General features: G+C 46.9%; 1 protein-coding gene across 1 annotated transcript in view; it reads left to right on the forward strand.

Annotated features, from left to right (window-relative positions):
• The window catches only part of LOC104980150 (chromosome unknown open reading frame, human C5orf52), a 4,749-nt gene extending 1,162 nt beyond the window's left edge, over nucleotides 1–3,587 (forward strand). The window contains exons 2-3 of the mRNA XM_010828780.1: nucleotides 1,583–1,691; nucleotides 3,264–3,587. Of these exons, the coding sequence (XP_010827082.1) occupies nucleotides 1,583–1,691; nucleotides 3,264–3,461 (307 nt within the window). The 3' untranslated portion in view covers nucleotides 3,462–3,587. The remainder of the gene's footprint in view (nucleotides 1–1,582; nucleotides 1,692–3,263) is intronic.
• The last annotated feature ends 10,657 nt before the right edge of the window (nucleotides 3,588–14,244 follow it).

A 14,244-nucleotide genomic window follows, 5' to 3' on the forward strand; every position in this document is an offset into this window, starting at 1 on the left:
GTATCTTTAGGTATTTTACGCTTTTTTTTTTTACCCCCAGCAGAATTCGGGGGACTTTTGATTGTGAGCATCTTGATCTCTAAAGGAGTCTTTTCTATCCCCTCATGTCTTTTCTGTCGGAAAAATTATAAATGGGAGATAAAGGGTGTTTCTTTCTACTTGTTTGTAGATGTAAAAGCATTCAGAAAAGCACAGTTTCAAACTGGCTGAACATGAATTAGGGGGAAATTTTTTTAATCCTTCGAAATGTTTTATCCTCTAAAATTTGTCCCTTTTTTTTTTTTTTTCTGTGAAAATAGTATGCACTTCTAGAAAAATCAGATGGACAAGCAAAATGAATAATCTGGAGACAATCACTGTTCCAAACGGGCTGAAAATGAATTAGGATAAAGAGTTTTTTAGTCCTTCAAAGTGTTTTATCCTTTAAAAATTGTACTATTGTCCTATCAGAATAATATACACTTATAGAAAAATCAGATGAGCATAATGAATGGCTAGAGACAATCACTGCTACCATTGTGGTGTATATTGTTTCAGATTTATTCATAAATGCATACTGCAACATGCTTTTGCATTTTTTTTTTTTTAGTGGTAGAGAGGGAATATGTCACAAAAAAGTTTATTATTTTGTAAACTTGCCCCGCCCCCCCCATACACTGTGGATGTCTGTTTTATCCATAGCTGCTTAGTATTTTATTGTATGGCCTAATCACAATTTATTTAGTTGCTTCCTTATTGTATATTTAAATAGTTTCCAAATTTTAGAAAGAAAATATTATGAATAATTATTTTCAAGTAAGCAAAAAATATTTATATAGTTGCAAAACCACTTCATGGTGTCACCAAATTATCAAAAGTGAAAACTCAATGCCTGGTATTATCCATTTTTGACCAGTTCCTCATTTTAACCAAATTATTACCTCTAGTTTAGCCTGGAGCACCTGGCTTCATTCTACCGTACCCCATCCCATCCCAACTTTTGTTTCTCACCCTCCAGAGTCTCCTCAAGTGTTTGTCCACTTCAGACTTTCTTTACCTTTCTAGACTTTTCCCAAACCCTTTTCCCTTAGAATTTCCCAATTAACCAACATAACCTGTGTCCAGGGATTTTATTCTCTTTTTTCCTGATTCCTTTGACCTTCCCCACCGGGATCTCCCTTAGACCTAGGCTGAACAGTGCCCCTCCCCAACCCTCCTCAAATTTATCCCTCTGACTTTGCTTCTTTCCTCTAAGACCTTTGCCTCCCATTTCATCCTGCATTTTCTTCAGTTGACTGCTCCTTTGGACACTTATAAGTCCCTCTTGACACTTCTTTTATGGATTACTCTGTCCTTTCTACATCCTTCTCAGGATTTTATTTTCCTCTCAGCATCTTCCAAGAAACACCCCTTAGGCACACATACTCCACAGGAAGAAACCTAAGCCTACTCCCTTGCTCCTCTGACAGTTATGACAAGGCAGTGCCTCTCCCAAGAAACTTGAGGAAGGGTCAGCCACTACCCCGGGATCCCATCAGATCAGGTTGTGTTCTAGTCTTGACCCCAGCCATCAAGCCTGTACCACCTTCTCCTCCCTCTCCAGCTTAATGAATTCCAGTGAAGCAGCAGTGAAAAAATTTTTACCCAAGAGCCACTTATCTCGGGTGATAATACGTGACAACCTCAGTGCACAGCGAATCTATGAGATGGAGGTAAAGTCATCACAAGCCTTTCCATTAGAGGGTGTTAGTGGCTTGATCCATGTTCATTTCACTCTCCCGGAAACCTTGGAGGGAGCTCTCAGATCTTAGAAGTGGTAGGAGGCCATCAAGGTGCTCTAATACAAGCCTCTTTTACAGAGGAGACAATTGAGACTCCAGGTTACTGATTCACCCAAGTGTCATAGCTATTCCTTGTTTAAAGGAGCCAAGGAAGATTCCACATCTCTTGGTTCCTGTGGGATTTTTTTCCCTCAAAACACATTACCTTTCTATTTAAGGAGCCCCTGAGTGTATTCCTACAATCTCCTGTAAAAACAAGTCTTGCTTCTAGAGCTTGAATTGGCATTGACACCATTTGGTCATTTTTTTTTTACCTTCAGGGATTATCTCCCACTTTTCCACATGAGAACTGAGATTTTTCTACTTTTTGCTTATGGACAAGAAAGGTTTGACCTGCTTACCCAAAAACCCTCAGAAGAAGAGAGCAACCACAGTGTCATCATCCCACAGGCCCTGACTGATTAATTCATTAAATGCATCTTCAGGGCTCACTTGGGACAGGCAGTGTTTTGGGCATGAGGAAGAGACTAGTGAACTTGATGGACTCTGAGAATGTGCCTGTTTTTTCCACTAGAGCAGGGGGCCAGAGTTAAGCTGCTGTACCCTTCTTGACTTTTTTGAGCCCCTCTCCACTTTCCAGGACCAAATCTGGAGGGACCCATGAGATTCTGACATTGAAAACAGTGGGAAAGATTTAAGAGATGGTGGCAGATCTTAAATGTCACCGAGACCAAAAGAAGAGTAGAGGTGTGAGTGTCTCTCTGCTAAACTTCCAGTGGCATGGTGTAGTGGAATTAGAGCAGTGTTTCTCCCACACACAGTTCTCCCATTAGGGGAGGAGATGGCTCTGGCCAGCCATTGATTTCTCAGGGCCTCCAGGAGGGCAGCAAATATCTAGTGTGTTGGGAACCCTCTGAACAGTGCTCTGAGAACAGTGGATAATGGCTGGTATCCCTGCATGTGTGGCCATGGTTCTCAACTGGGATGGCTATGCCCTGTGGGGACTTTGGCAATATATTGTAATAGAAGAAATAAGTAGGGAATTCCCTGGTGGTTCAGTGGTTAGGTCTCTGTGCTTCACTGTTGAGGGCACAGGTTCAATTCATATCCAGGAGCTAGAATCCCACAAGCTGTGTGGTGTGGCCAAAAAGAAGTCCAGTTCAGTGTGACATAGGGGGTGTCACCGACAATATGTGGGGGGCACCAAGTGAGTAATAGGGACTGAGTGATAAGAGTTAAGGAGGGGGGTTACAAGATGCACCCTTTTCCCTCCCTCTTTCTGACCACTCTCCGAACAGAGATGTTAGTCTCTGAGGCTGCAGACTGTCAGAAGGTACCACAGGAGTGAGCTGGCTAGAGGCCCTCTACAAACAGGGAAATGGAGCTCCCTGTGAGCCAAGTTATTGATGGAATACTGAGTTCATCTGGCTCCTTTTCCACCTCGTAGCAGCAGCATAGATCCCTCTCTTACTGTGAAGTAATCTCACCTCTGCTTTTTGTAAGATAAGAGCTGCAGACAAGACCAAGAAAAAGATGAACCACTTGTATGACCACCTGAAAAAGAAATTCATGACAGACCAGCTCAGAAAGTTGGGGCGCTGGCGACGGGAATCCACGAACATCCGGCAGTACCTGGATAGCATCCGAGGGAACAAGGTCCCATTAAAACCTCAGCCTAATAGGAAAAATCAGCCACCCTAGTCAAGGCAGAGTGGTCCATCCTGGGGCCATGACGACGCTAGGCTGACTGGAGACAAGCTGGAAGTGAGCCAGTCTACACCATTGTAGAAGAGCAATAAATGAGACCTGTGGACAGTGGAGCACAAAGCCGCTTGGCAATGCTGCTATTTCTTGCCCAGTCCCATCCCCCCTTTTCTGGTGAAGGCAATCCTGATAGTCCTGTAGCTGCCCAAGTGGAAAGGGCTGAATTGAGCCAGCTTCCAAAGTTAAGGCAGGAATTGACCTCTGGTACCCACGTGTTTGGTGCAATGCCAGGCCAGGTGTGCTGGGACAGTGGTACCTTGTATGGGAAGGGCTTGGTAATGCCACTGCCTGGCATTCCAGTGTTGAGTCAAGGTGGGGCATCAGGCAGACCTGGGTTAAGGGCTGTTTCTGCCGTCCATCAGCTGTGAGTCTGTAACCTCTCTGAGCCTCTGTTTCCTTATGTGAAAAAACGAGGCAGCAGTGAGGGAACCTGCCTCTGAGAACCGGCGTGAGGCTGCGGAGCACTCAGCCCAGGGCCCATCATTCCACGGGCTCTCACCACAGTGCCTTCAGTTAGCTTTCAGCCTTGCCAGCCCTGCCGCTCTGGCCTGCCCGCTGCCCCAGCTGCACCTGCAGGCTCCTCATCTAGAATGATCTTCAGGGCTCTGAGGAAGTTCTCTTCACCCTCCAAGGTTTATCCCAATGCCATTTCCCCACCAGCCCCTCACAAGCTTCTCTGATCTGCCTCCTGCCTGCCCCTCCACAACCCAGCCCAAGCCGCATGGGTTCCCCTCTCTCTGAACTTGGCTTACCAGTGGTGGCTCTGCTCTGCCTTTCGAGGTAGGTGTTTGGATATTTGTCCCAGCCTTATATCAGACTATACAGCCTTTGAGAGTAAGAGCCAGGGATCCCCAAGATTCAGTTCAGGCCTCTCCTGTGCCACTCCACCCCACCGGCAGAGGCCTCCCCTTCGTGTGCTGACGTGTCTCTGCACTGAGTGTGCGGTTGGCCATCTCTTTGCTCTGTCTTCCTGACCATGTTGTGAATATGTCAATGACCGGGTTACTCATCTGTTCACCTCTGTAACCACAATGCCCAATAACACTGAGCAGTCAGTGTTTTCTAAGTGATTATTCCTTTGTTTAATAAAAACAGCTTCAGCACAGTGCCCAGAGTAAGGGCACGGTACATATTTTTTAAAGTTAACCAGGTCCCCTCACTTTACAGATGAGGAAACAGGCCCAGAGAGGTGGCTTGACTTGCCCAAGGTCACACAGCAAGTTAGTGGCAGAGAACTAGAAGCAGGTTTCCTGGCTGCCGGGGAGTGGTCGTTCTGCATTACCACAGCTGCTAGGTAAGGACCTCAGTCCTCATCCAGGGATGGAGAGCCAGGTGTCCACGAAGCTTCTGTTTTCCCTTTTAATGGTCTTCGTTTGAGAATACGCTACTTTTCAGTGGGAGCCAAAACCTTATTTTTCTAGGTTTTTGTCTGTTTTCTTGGCTAAGCACAACTAATTGAAATAATTGACTTTAAAACTAAAGTTTTATTATACAAGCAATATGACCACATCTGCCAAAAACAAAAACTCTTCCATTAGACCAACCACTGCTAGCATTTTGATGTGTTTCTTATATTTTGAGTATTCATTTCATTTCAACAACAATCCTTTTCCCTGGCACTGTACCTAGAAAGGGGAAAGAAAGGCTTCGGGGATCCTGATGTCTTCTGAAGGCCCACGAAGCCACCCAAGCTTCTCTTTTCTCCAGAGAACTCTGCCCCTCCTAAATCTTCCCCTAATGCAGCCTCTCTAAGCCTCACCCCTGTCTAGCCTTCAGCCACACCCACCCTTCTCCTCTCTTCTGGATGGCTGGTCTTGGCAGAGGGTCTTTGCAGTCTTATGCTGTGGCCCAGCAGACTGGGGGAACCCTGGGAGTGAGATGGGTGGGAGATTTGGGATGTCTACCTAGTAAGTCACTTTATAAACCACTAACTCACGGGTGGACTTAATCTTCCCATATTTGCATTAAAAACCAGAGGATTTTGCATTTAAGTAAGGAACAAGAAGTAATGAAATTCTGCAGAGGCCCCTAATTTTTTTTAATAGAAATTTGCCAAGCTCTTTTTTCTTTTTAAATTAGGCATTTATAAGCAAGCAAGCATATATTAATTACATAAAAATAGTTTTTCGAGTAGTAGGGAAAATCATCATATTGTCATTAGCAGCAGTGAAGGAGAGAAGGGAACAGCAATGCAGATGCTCCTGGTGGGCGTGAGGGTGGAGCTGAGAGGTGTTTTTTTTTTTTTCTTAATTTAAAAAAAGTGTCATTTGTGACTCCTGACTTAAAGCAAGAACAAGATGGCATCCCCAAGCCTGGTAGGTGCAGAGGGTGGGTGGGGTCAGCCGAACCTGTGGGCATTAGGTGGCCTAATTGTGGAGAGAGGAGAAAAGAAAAGGGAAGGAAAATCAATGAGAGAAATGAAGGAGTATTGGATAGGAAGATATTCGAGAAATAGAATCCTGAAGCTAAGGACGGCCTTAGGGATTCTTTAGTGCAGTGGACACGCAAACACACACACACAGGTGGAACTCCTAGTTTAAATGAAGTCTCCCTTGGCATCCCATTCCCGTAACTAAAATCACTGACATAGTCACATTTATTGAGCACTCATATTTCAGGCACAGAGCTCAGTTGTTTTCAAACATGAGTCATTGAATCCTCCCAACAACAAAGTAGGTAATTTTATTAGCCCACTTTATAGATGAGATATTGAGGCTCAGAGATCCAGAATCCTGCCCAAGGTTGGGCAGCTAGTAAGCGACAAAGTCTACCTTCAGCCTGTCTAATGTGAAGACCATCTCCTAAATGGCATGTGATAAGCCCCCAGTCTTCGTCACTGTAGTCAGAAATGGAGGCGGGGCCCCTCGGGAGCATGAGTTCCCAGATGATGTGGAACCTCAGCTGTGACGTCAGTTACCCGAGACTGGATGTTTCACAGAGAACTGGAAGGAGCTCCAGGTCTCCCTTCTGCCAGGTGGCTAAGGGGAACTTGTCACCCATTCTGGGCTGGACAGGCTGAGGGAGAGTTACAGAGATGTGGATGAGGCACACGCCCACCCAGGAAGTGGAGAACAGGACACAGGAGTCCTGACCACTGCCCATTAGCTATGAAAAGATGTCTTCAGTTTGGTCCTCAGGAAACCTTTGTGGAACATCCTTTGTGTCTGAAGAACCATGCTGATGGCAGGGGACAGATGAATGATACTCTTTTAGCGGGATCTAGTGTTTTGGGTGTGCTCTAATTCTCGCTGATGGCATTTCCTTCCCTCCTGCCCTTTCACTAGATACACGTCACTCCTTTAGGGCACTTGGAAAAAACTTCCCAGTTCAAAAATCTTGCTGAGTGCACAGTGGGTTCCTTTAGATTTTCTCCATGACCTGGGACAAAAGGAGGGAACTTCTGTTTACCAAGCATCTGTTACACGCAAGACATTGATATCCTACCTCAGTGTTCACAAGAGTACTCTACAGATATCACGCCCACTTTAAAAAAAATTTATTTTTGGCTGCTCTGAGTCTTCATTGCTGGGCACGGGCTTTCTCTAGTTGGGGAGAGTAGGGGCTACTCTCTAGTTGCGGAGCACGGGCTTCTCATTGTGGTGGCTTCTCCTGCTGTGAAGCATGTCTAGGGCACACAGGCTTCAGTAGTTGACACGTGGGCTTTAGCTGTCCCAAGACATGTAGGATCCTCCCAGACGAGGGATCAAACTGGTGCCCCCTACATTGCAAAGTGGATTCTTAACCACTGGACCACCCGGGAAGACCCATGTCCACTTTTACAGGTGAGGAAACTGAGGCACAGAGAAGCTAAGAAACTTGCTCAGAGTCGCTCAGTTTGAACCAGGCTGTGAGATGCATAAGGCGTGCTCTTCCCTTGCCATTCGGCTGCCCCAGTGATGCTCAGCTTCATTTCCAGCACCACCCTCAATTTCAGCCATTGTCGATGCAGGAACTGCTCTGTGACAGATGTCCATACGTAGCCCTGGCCCTTGACTTTCCTCACAGGCTACCACCGTTGACCATGTGGTCACTGACACGGCAGGGAGGAAGTCTTGGGTGAGAATGCTGGGATGTCATGGCAGGTCCCAGCTCCAGGGTGTCAGGCAAGGGCAGCGGCATCAGATCCCAGCAAGTGGGTGTGGGGCAGCCTGCCAGGGGCCTCCGCAGATGACCGTAGGGGCAGATAGCTGGGGAGCAGGGGAGGCAGTCGCAGCTAAGAGTGATCCCACAATTCTTACATGTTCGTCCCATCCGCCTATCCTCCCATCCATCCACCCATCACTCACTTATCCATCTGTCCATGTGGCGCTTCAGCCCACAGTCGGAACACAAATGTGGAGAAGCTGATTCTCCTGTTTGCCGTGACACCCTCACTGCCCCCCGCCGCTGTGGGAATTGGGGTGACCTGCCCGCTGGGAGTGCCTCTGCCCTGATTCACTCTGACCTCGAGCAAGTCACTTCTCTTTGCCGAGAGTCTGGGGAACTGGGAAAATCTCAGAGCTGCCTCGAACAGGCCGCTTCTCTTATTTCATCAACAGGTAGCTGAGACAGAGTGGGGAATTGACTTGCCAAGGTCAGATAAGGAATTACTGGTGGATCTGGGACTAGATCCCGGGGGGCTGCCAATCGTTTGTGAAGCGGGAATGGGAATTCTGGCTCTCCTCACTTGCTGGGATTGTAGGGAGGACCCCACGAGATAAGTGGTAGGAAAGTGACGTGAGAAATGAGGTCACCAGGGCAGAAAGTCCCAGAGGTGCAACCTAGGCCCTTGCTGCCAGGCCAGTGCAGATCCAATGGTGACCGCAAGGGGTCAGCAGATGCTTGTGCACTCAGCTGGGATCTGCTCAAAGGCACTTTCTGTGAGCCAGGGTCTGGGTCATTTCATTCCTGGGGACCCCTAGCACAAACAAGACGATGGACGCATCGCAGCCCAGCCCACTGTTGAAGCGGGAAGTACTACTAGTTATTACAATTCAGAGCCTGGCCCAGCTGCTGACTCTGCAGGGGTCTGAGGGCTGAGGGGCCAAGCCCAGAGCAGGCCTTGGCTGGGTCCCCCTGTGTCCCCAGTAACCTTTATCTGGGCTTCGGCTCTCTCGCCTGCAACTGTTCCAAGGGGGTTGGTGCAGGTGGCTGATCTCTTCACTTCCGTTCTCAAGCCCGAGATGTGGCACAGAGCTTTGCACACATGATGCTCCAAAAATATCTGCTGAGCAACTCCTGCCCTGAGCAGAGCCAGAAAAATCCAGGTCAGCTTGTGGCCACAGACACAAAGGTATATATGCTGGTTTGTGTCCCATTTACCCAGGGAAAGAGATGTACAAGCTAAGAGGGAGGCAGGACAGCATGTAGCTAAGAGCACAGATTTGGAAGGAAGGCCTCAGTTCAAATCCCAAGTCAGCTGCTTTCCCAGCTTTATGTCCCTTAGCAAGTGCCCTGTTTAATCAAGCCAGTGTACGTTTCCTCTGCCATTATGCAGTTAGGTTTGGCTTACCTCTGGTGCCTTTGCCGAATGAGAATATCTGACTGGAAGCTTTGCGTGGGGCAGAATCAGAAATAACAGAGTCAGGAGGGCTCTGTTCTGTGATGCCGACATCCACTCCACCAGCCTTTGCTGGCCTCAGATGTTTCATTCAGTCTCTTTAGAGAAGAGACATACTGTTTTCTGCCTGGGAGAAGTGTTGCCTTCACTTTGCAACCTTCAGTGTAGAGAGCGGTGGGGCAGTGGGTTGGAGCAGTTATTCCCCAACCCCTGCTCAAGGTGGTATGTGAGTCTATGTTTATTATAAACTGAGCAGGTACAAAAGGATACTGGAAACTATGTGTGCGGCATACAAACAACATCAGCACAAAATGCCTGTGAGCTCACAGACGAGTTTGGAATCTGCTGTTCCGTCACTCAGTTGTGTCTAACTCTTTGTGACCCCATGGACTGTAGCATGCCAGGCTTCCCTGTTCTTCCCTGTCTCCCGGAGTTTGCTCAAACTCATATCCACTGAGTTGGGAATAAAATCCCCCATTTCACTTCCCTGTTCTTGCTCCTACCCTCTGCCATAACCTGTTGACTTTGAGCCTGAAGCCTCCTTGGGTTCTCTCAAGTCAGCTGGCTCCCACCTCCCGTTTAGCTGGCTGAGAGACTTCTCAGCCACTGCTTCCACCTGTTGCCCTCGTAAGAGCTCGCATCCTCTTTCCATATTCCAAGCATTTGTTGAAATCTCCCATTTATTGCCGGGGTCCAGCCTCCGCTGATCCAGGGAGTTCGAAGCGGGGACGGCGTCGGCAAGGATCAGGATACAATAGCTTCAATTAGATATTAATTAAAGATGTAAAGAGTAATAGAATGAGGATAGCTCAGTAGGAAAATTCAGTGGAGAAAAGAGGCTGAGTAGCTTGGTTTACACGGGAGACCAATAAAACTTCAAGACAAGAAGTTTGCACCACTTACGTAGGCCGCAGGTGTTCTCCCAAGGGAGAGGAGACACTGAGGCCTCCCCGGTCGGATCTTAGAAGCCCAGGCATGATTAGTAAGCATGGCGGGTTCCGCGCTCCAGATGGAGACTCAGCCAGAGTGAGAGAGCGACATGGGGAGACCAGTATTTCGAGAAACTGATCCCAATTCTTTATTTTCCATGGTCTACTTTTATACACTGAGATGTTATGCAAAAGTCACGCGGGGTCAGCAGTCCTGACTTTTATCCAAGTCAGGTGCTTCATACAAATGTATACAGAGGTCTTAGGGGTGTTACATCATCTTCTGGCCAGGGGGCCTGCTGACAATTTATGACCCTCTCCTTGTGACAGCGGTCAGTCAACCAGGACACTTATTTCTCCTGGGGTGGTTATTCTTAAAACAGATGCCACCCAAATAAAGTTACATTCCTATAGGATGAGGGTGTAGTGGGTTTTAGTTAAGGAAAGAATTTACTTAGCCTAAGGTCTAACATGATTAGTATCAAAGGTTAATACTTATTTCTTCTATATATTCATTAATGTGTGTAAGGGCAGGGGATATGGAGACTTAGCAACAAACATTGGCTCAACAAATGAAAAACCCTTCACCAATACAATTTCTAATCAGCCCATTATACTTATACTAATAGTTTTCTAACTTTTCTAAGGAACCTGTTTTTAGAAGGTTTAAAGTATCTCGTGCCTCTCACGGTTGGGAGGCTGTGAGCAATCACATGTGGCTGGACAAGCCTGTCAGGCAGGCTAGAGAACCTTCAGAGGAGTTTGTAGGTTAAAACACTCTTGTCACGCCCAGGAGTTTTTATTAACTGGAGCTCTAAGTTAACTCCTTCTCTGAAAGAGGTGGTGGGGGACAGCCCCCCATAAAGTCAGAGGTGTAGATGAGCACAAAGTAGTAAAGCAGGCAGGCTCTGGTTATGGGGGTAGATGCTCGAGGATTTCCAGGGGGACTCCTGAGGCTCGATCCCGCCTTTGCGTATGTCGAGCCTCCTTCCTCATGACTTTTGCCACGGGCGGAGTACCTCACTCTGGCCCCCAACAATTTATCAGTGACCTTTCTTTCTTTCTGGCCATGCAATGTGAGATCTTTGTTCCCTGACCAGGAATCGAACTCATGGCCCTCTGTAGTGGAAACACTGAGTCCTTAGTGATCCATCTTTAAAATTGTAACATGACCTTCCCAAGCCTTCTTAACTGTTCTCTTTTGCCACATGGCATCTGTCACCTTCTAAGTGATTTAATTGGCATATTTCTGTCTTCTTTTATTAGAACGTAAGCTCCAGAATGACAGGGATTTTTGTCGGAGTTCTTTTTTATTTTTTAATATTTTATTACTCTTATTTTTGTTTTTTGGCCCTCCCACATGGCATGTAGGATCTTGGTTCCCTGACCAGGGATCAAACCTGTGCTCCTGCACTGGAAGGTCAGAGTCTTAACCACTAGACCACCAGGGAAATCCCTGTCAAGTTTCTTTCAATGCTCCATCATCAGGGCCTAGAAGAAGACTTCGAGTATGATATGAACTCCATGAACGTTTGTTAAATTAAGTCTTGTTTCTAGTTCTGTTTGTTGGTAAATGCTTAGTACTTTGGCAATCTGTCCCACTTTTGTTTCAGTGGGGTCTCTTTGGGTCTCAGTAAAGATGGGAGGCAGACATGGGTTCTTATTAAATACCCTGAGCTAGGAGTCTCCGTGTCAGTGGTTCTCTGTGAAGGGGTCATGGGCCCCTTTAAGATTATAATGAAACCTACCACAAGTTGGAACTTATATTTAAAATGTACATGTAATTTACGAAAACTATACATTTCATCTTAAAGACCTGTTCTCTTCTGGAGAGATACGTAGAAACTATCAACACTTGGAACTTCCTGAGGTTCAGGGGTTAAGACTCTACACTTCCACTGCAGGGGGCATGAGTTCGAGCCCTGGTCCGGGAACTAAAGATCCCACATGCTATGTGGCACAGCCAAAAAAGAAAAACACCTCAATCAAAAACTAGATGAAGGATGTAGCCAAACCAATACAAGTGCAAATGACTAAACATATATATTTTTTAAAAAAGAAACTATCCGTATGGTAGCCCCAGAGAGGAGGAAGAGGGGAGTTCTTCTTTCACAGTATAATGTGTTTACTTCAGTTCTGTACAGTGCAAGCATTACGATCTCAAAGTTGAAGAAATTAAAGAATTTAAATTTAAAATTAAATAAATTTTAAAGGAACTCATGTTCCAGTCCCTTGGGGCGATCACAAAATCACATATCTTTAGGGGCCAGGGAGGTCAGTGCCCATGGCTTTAGGACCATAGGCAGCAGTGGAAGCTGTGGCGACAAGGAGCTTGCACACCCCACCCCAAGATGCTTAAATTTAGTGGCACGAAAAGCATGGTGTTCATCAAACTTCACTGGCCTGTTTTATTCATTTTGCCAAGCATTTCATAGAACCTCTTTAGTTAAATAGAGAATATTTACTGAGCACTTACTATGTTAAATGAACTTTACATACATGATTCTATTACTGTCAACCTGTGAGGCAGGGATTATTTTCTTCATTTTCATTTCACCGATGAATAAGAGGAAGCTCAGTGAAGTGGCTGAAGGTCCCACAGCTATGAGAGTTGTTGGGCTGGGATTTCTTTAGTGGCTCTGACTCCCAAAGCCCAAGATTTTCCCTCCACATCACTGCCCATCAAGATGTGGTCCATGATGGGAACTTCCCTGATGGTCCAGTGGTTAAGACTTCACCTTCCAATGTAGGAGGTGTGGATTTGGTCAGCCAAGAGCCCATATGCCTGGTGGTCAAAAAAACCAAAACATGAAACAGAAGCAAATATTGTAACAAATTCAATAAAGACTTTTAAAATGGGCCACATTAAAAAAAAAACAAAACACCTTTAAAACAAATGTGGTCCAAGATTCACCCACTCAGAAACCCCTGGGGAACTCATTAAAATACGTGCTCCCGGGCACTTCCCTGGTGGTCCAGTGTAAGACTCCCACTTCCACTGCCAGGGGCATGGGTTCAGTCCCTGGTTGGGGTCCTAAGATCCTGCATGCTGCATGGTGAGGTCAAAAACAAATAACTAAAAACTAAAATTCATGCTCCTGAATTCCACCTCAGACCTACTGACTCGGAGTCCCAGGGAGATGGGGATGGAAAACTGAATTTATAGTAAGCTTCCCTGGAGAGATTTGAAACATTATTTTTGAACAGGTGAAACAGACACTTGGTTAAAATATTCAAGAGGTTCAAAATGGGATAAATGCAGAGAGAGCCCCCCACTGCCTTCCCTGCTTGCACACTTCCCCTCTACCCGCTGTCCCCAAGAGGCAATCACTTTTCTTTGACTCAGCACATTGAAGTTTGAGGCCCATCTTAGTGTTTGCAGGATATACCAAGATGGGTAGGTTTCTGCACCCTAGAACTCACAAAAACCTTCAGGCAAGGCCATCAATCATTCAGGGGCAGGTGCCCCAGGAAGGGGTCTCAGAGTCACCAGATGGTAGGACTTCTGCTTGGGTGCATATCTGCAGCCTCTGTTTCTAGGACCTTCCAATCTGCTCAGCTGCCGCCATCACTTTGAGTAGGGGGCTGGTCCCTGCACAGGTGGTTCACAAGACCAGAAATGGACAGTGAGTGAGGGGCGGGTAAGGACCAGCAGAGGGGAGCCTACACACAAGTCCGGTCTGGAGGAATATGGAAGCGCAGTATCCAACCTTTCAAGCTGTGTTTCCCCTTGTTTGTGGCAACCATGACCTTCCCTTTGGGATAGATACTTTAAAATCAGTTGTGCTTAATCTTTCTGGGATCACAGACTCCTTTGGGAAGCCCATGAAAACTAGGGACCTCTCTAGAAAAATGCACAGACACGTTAAACTCCACAGGCTAAGCTTCACAGAGGCCAGCCAAAATTCCCCAGGGGTGTCCAGGAGCTCCGAGTCCGGAACTTCTCTTTTGGAGGTGGTCCTTGTACTACACCGCTTGGCCCACTAAACTCTCTGTTCCTTTAGAGAGTCTGAACTTCGTTGCCACTTGCAGCGAAGTGCCCTGGATGAAGCAGAGGCTAGCTGGCCCAGTAGGTGGGGGCGCGGTGGCTCCGCCCGGAGCCTGGTCGCAGGGAGAGGGACCCCTAGACAGGTAACAGCTGCCACAGGGGGCGGGGGCGGTGCGCGGTGGGCGTCCTCCTCAGCTTCTAGCGTCATCCGGCTGGGCCCCTGTGCTGTGGGCGCATTTTCTGGGTTTTGTGGAGCGAACCCCC

Source organism: Bison bison, unplaced genomic scaffold (genome assembly GCF_000754665.1).
Source record: "Bison bison bison isolate TAMUID 2011002044 unplaced genomic scaffold, Bison_UMD1.0 scf7180017864495, whole genome shotgun sequence".
In the NCBI taxonomy this organism is placed as follows: Eukaryota; Metazoa; Chordata; class Mammalia; order Artiodactyla; family Bovidae; genus Bison; species Bison bison.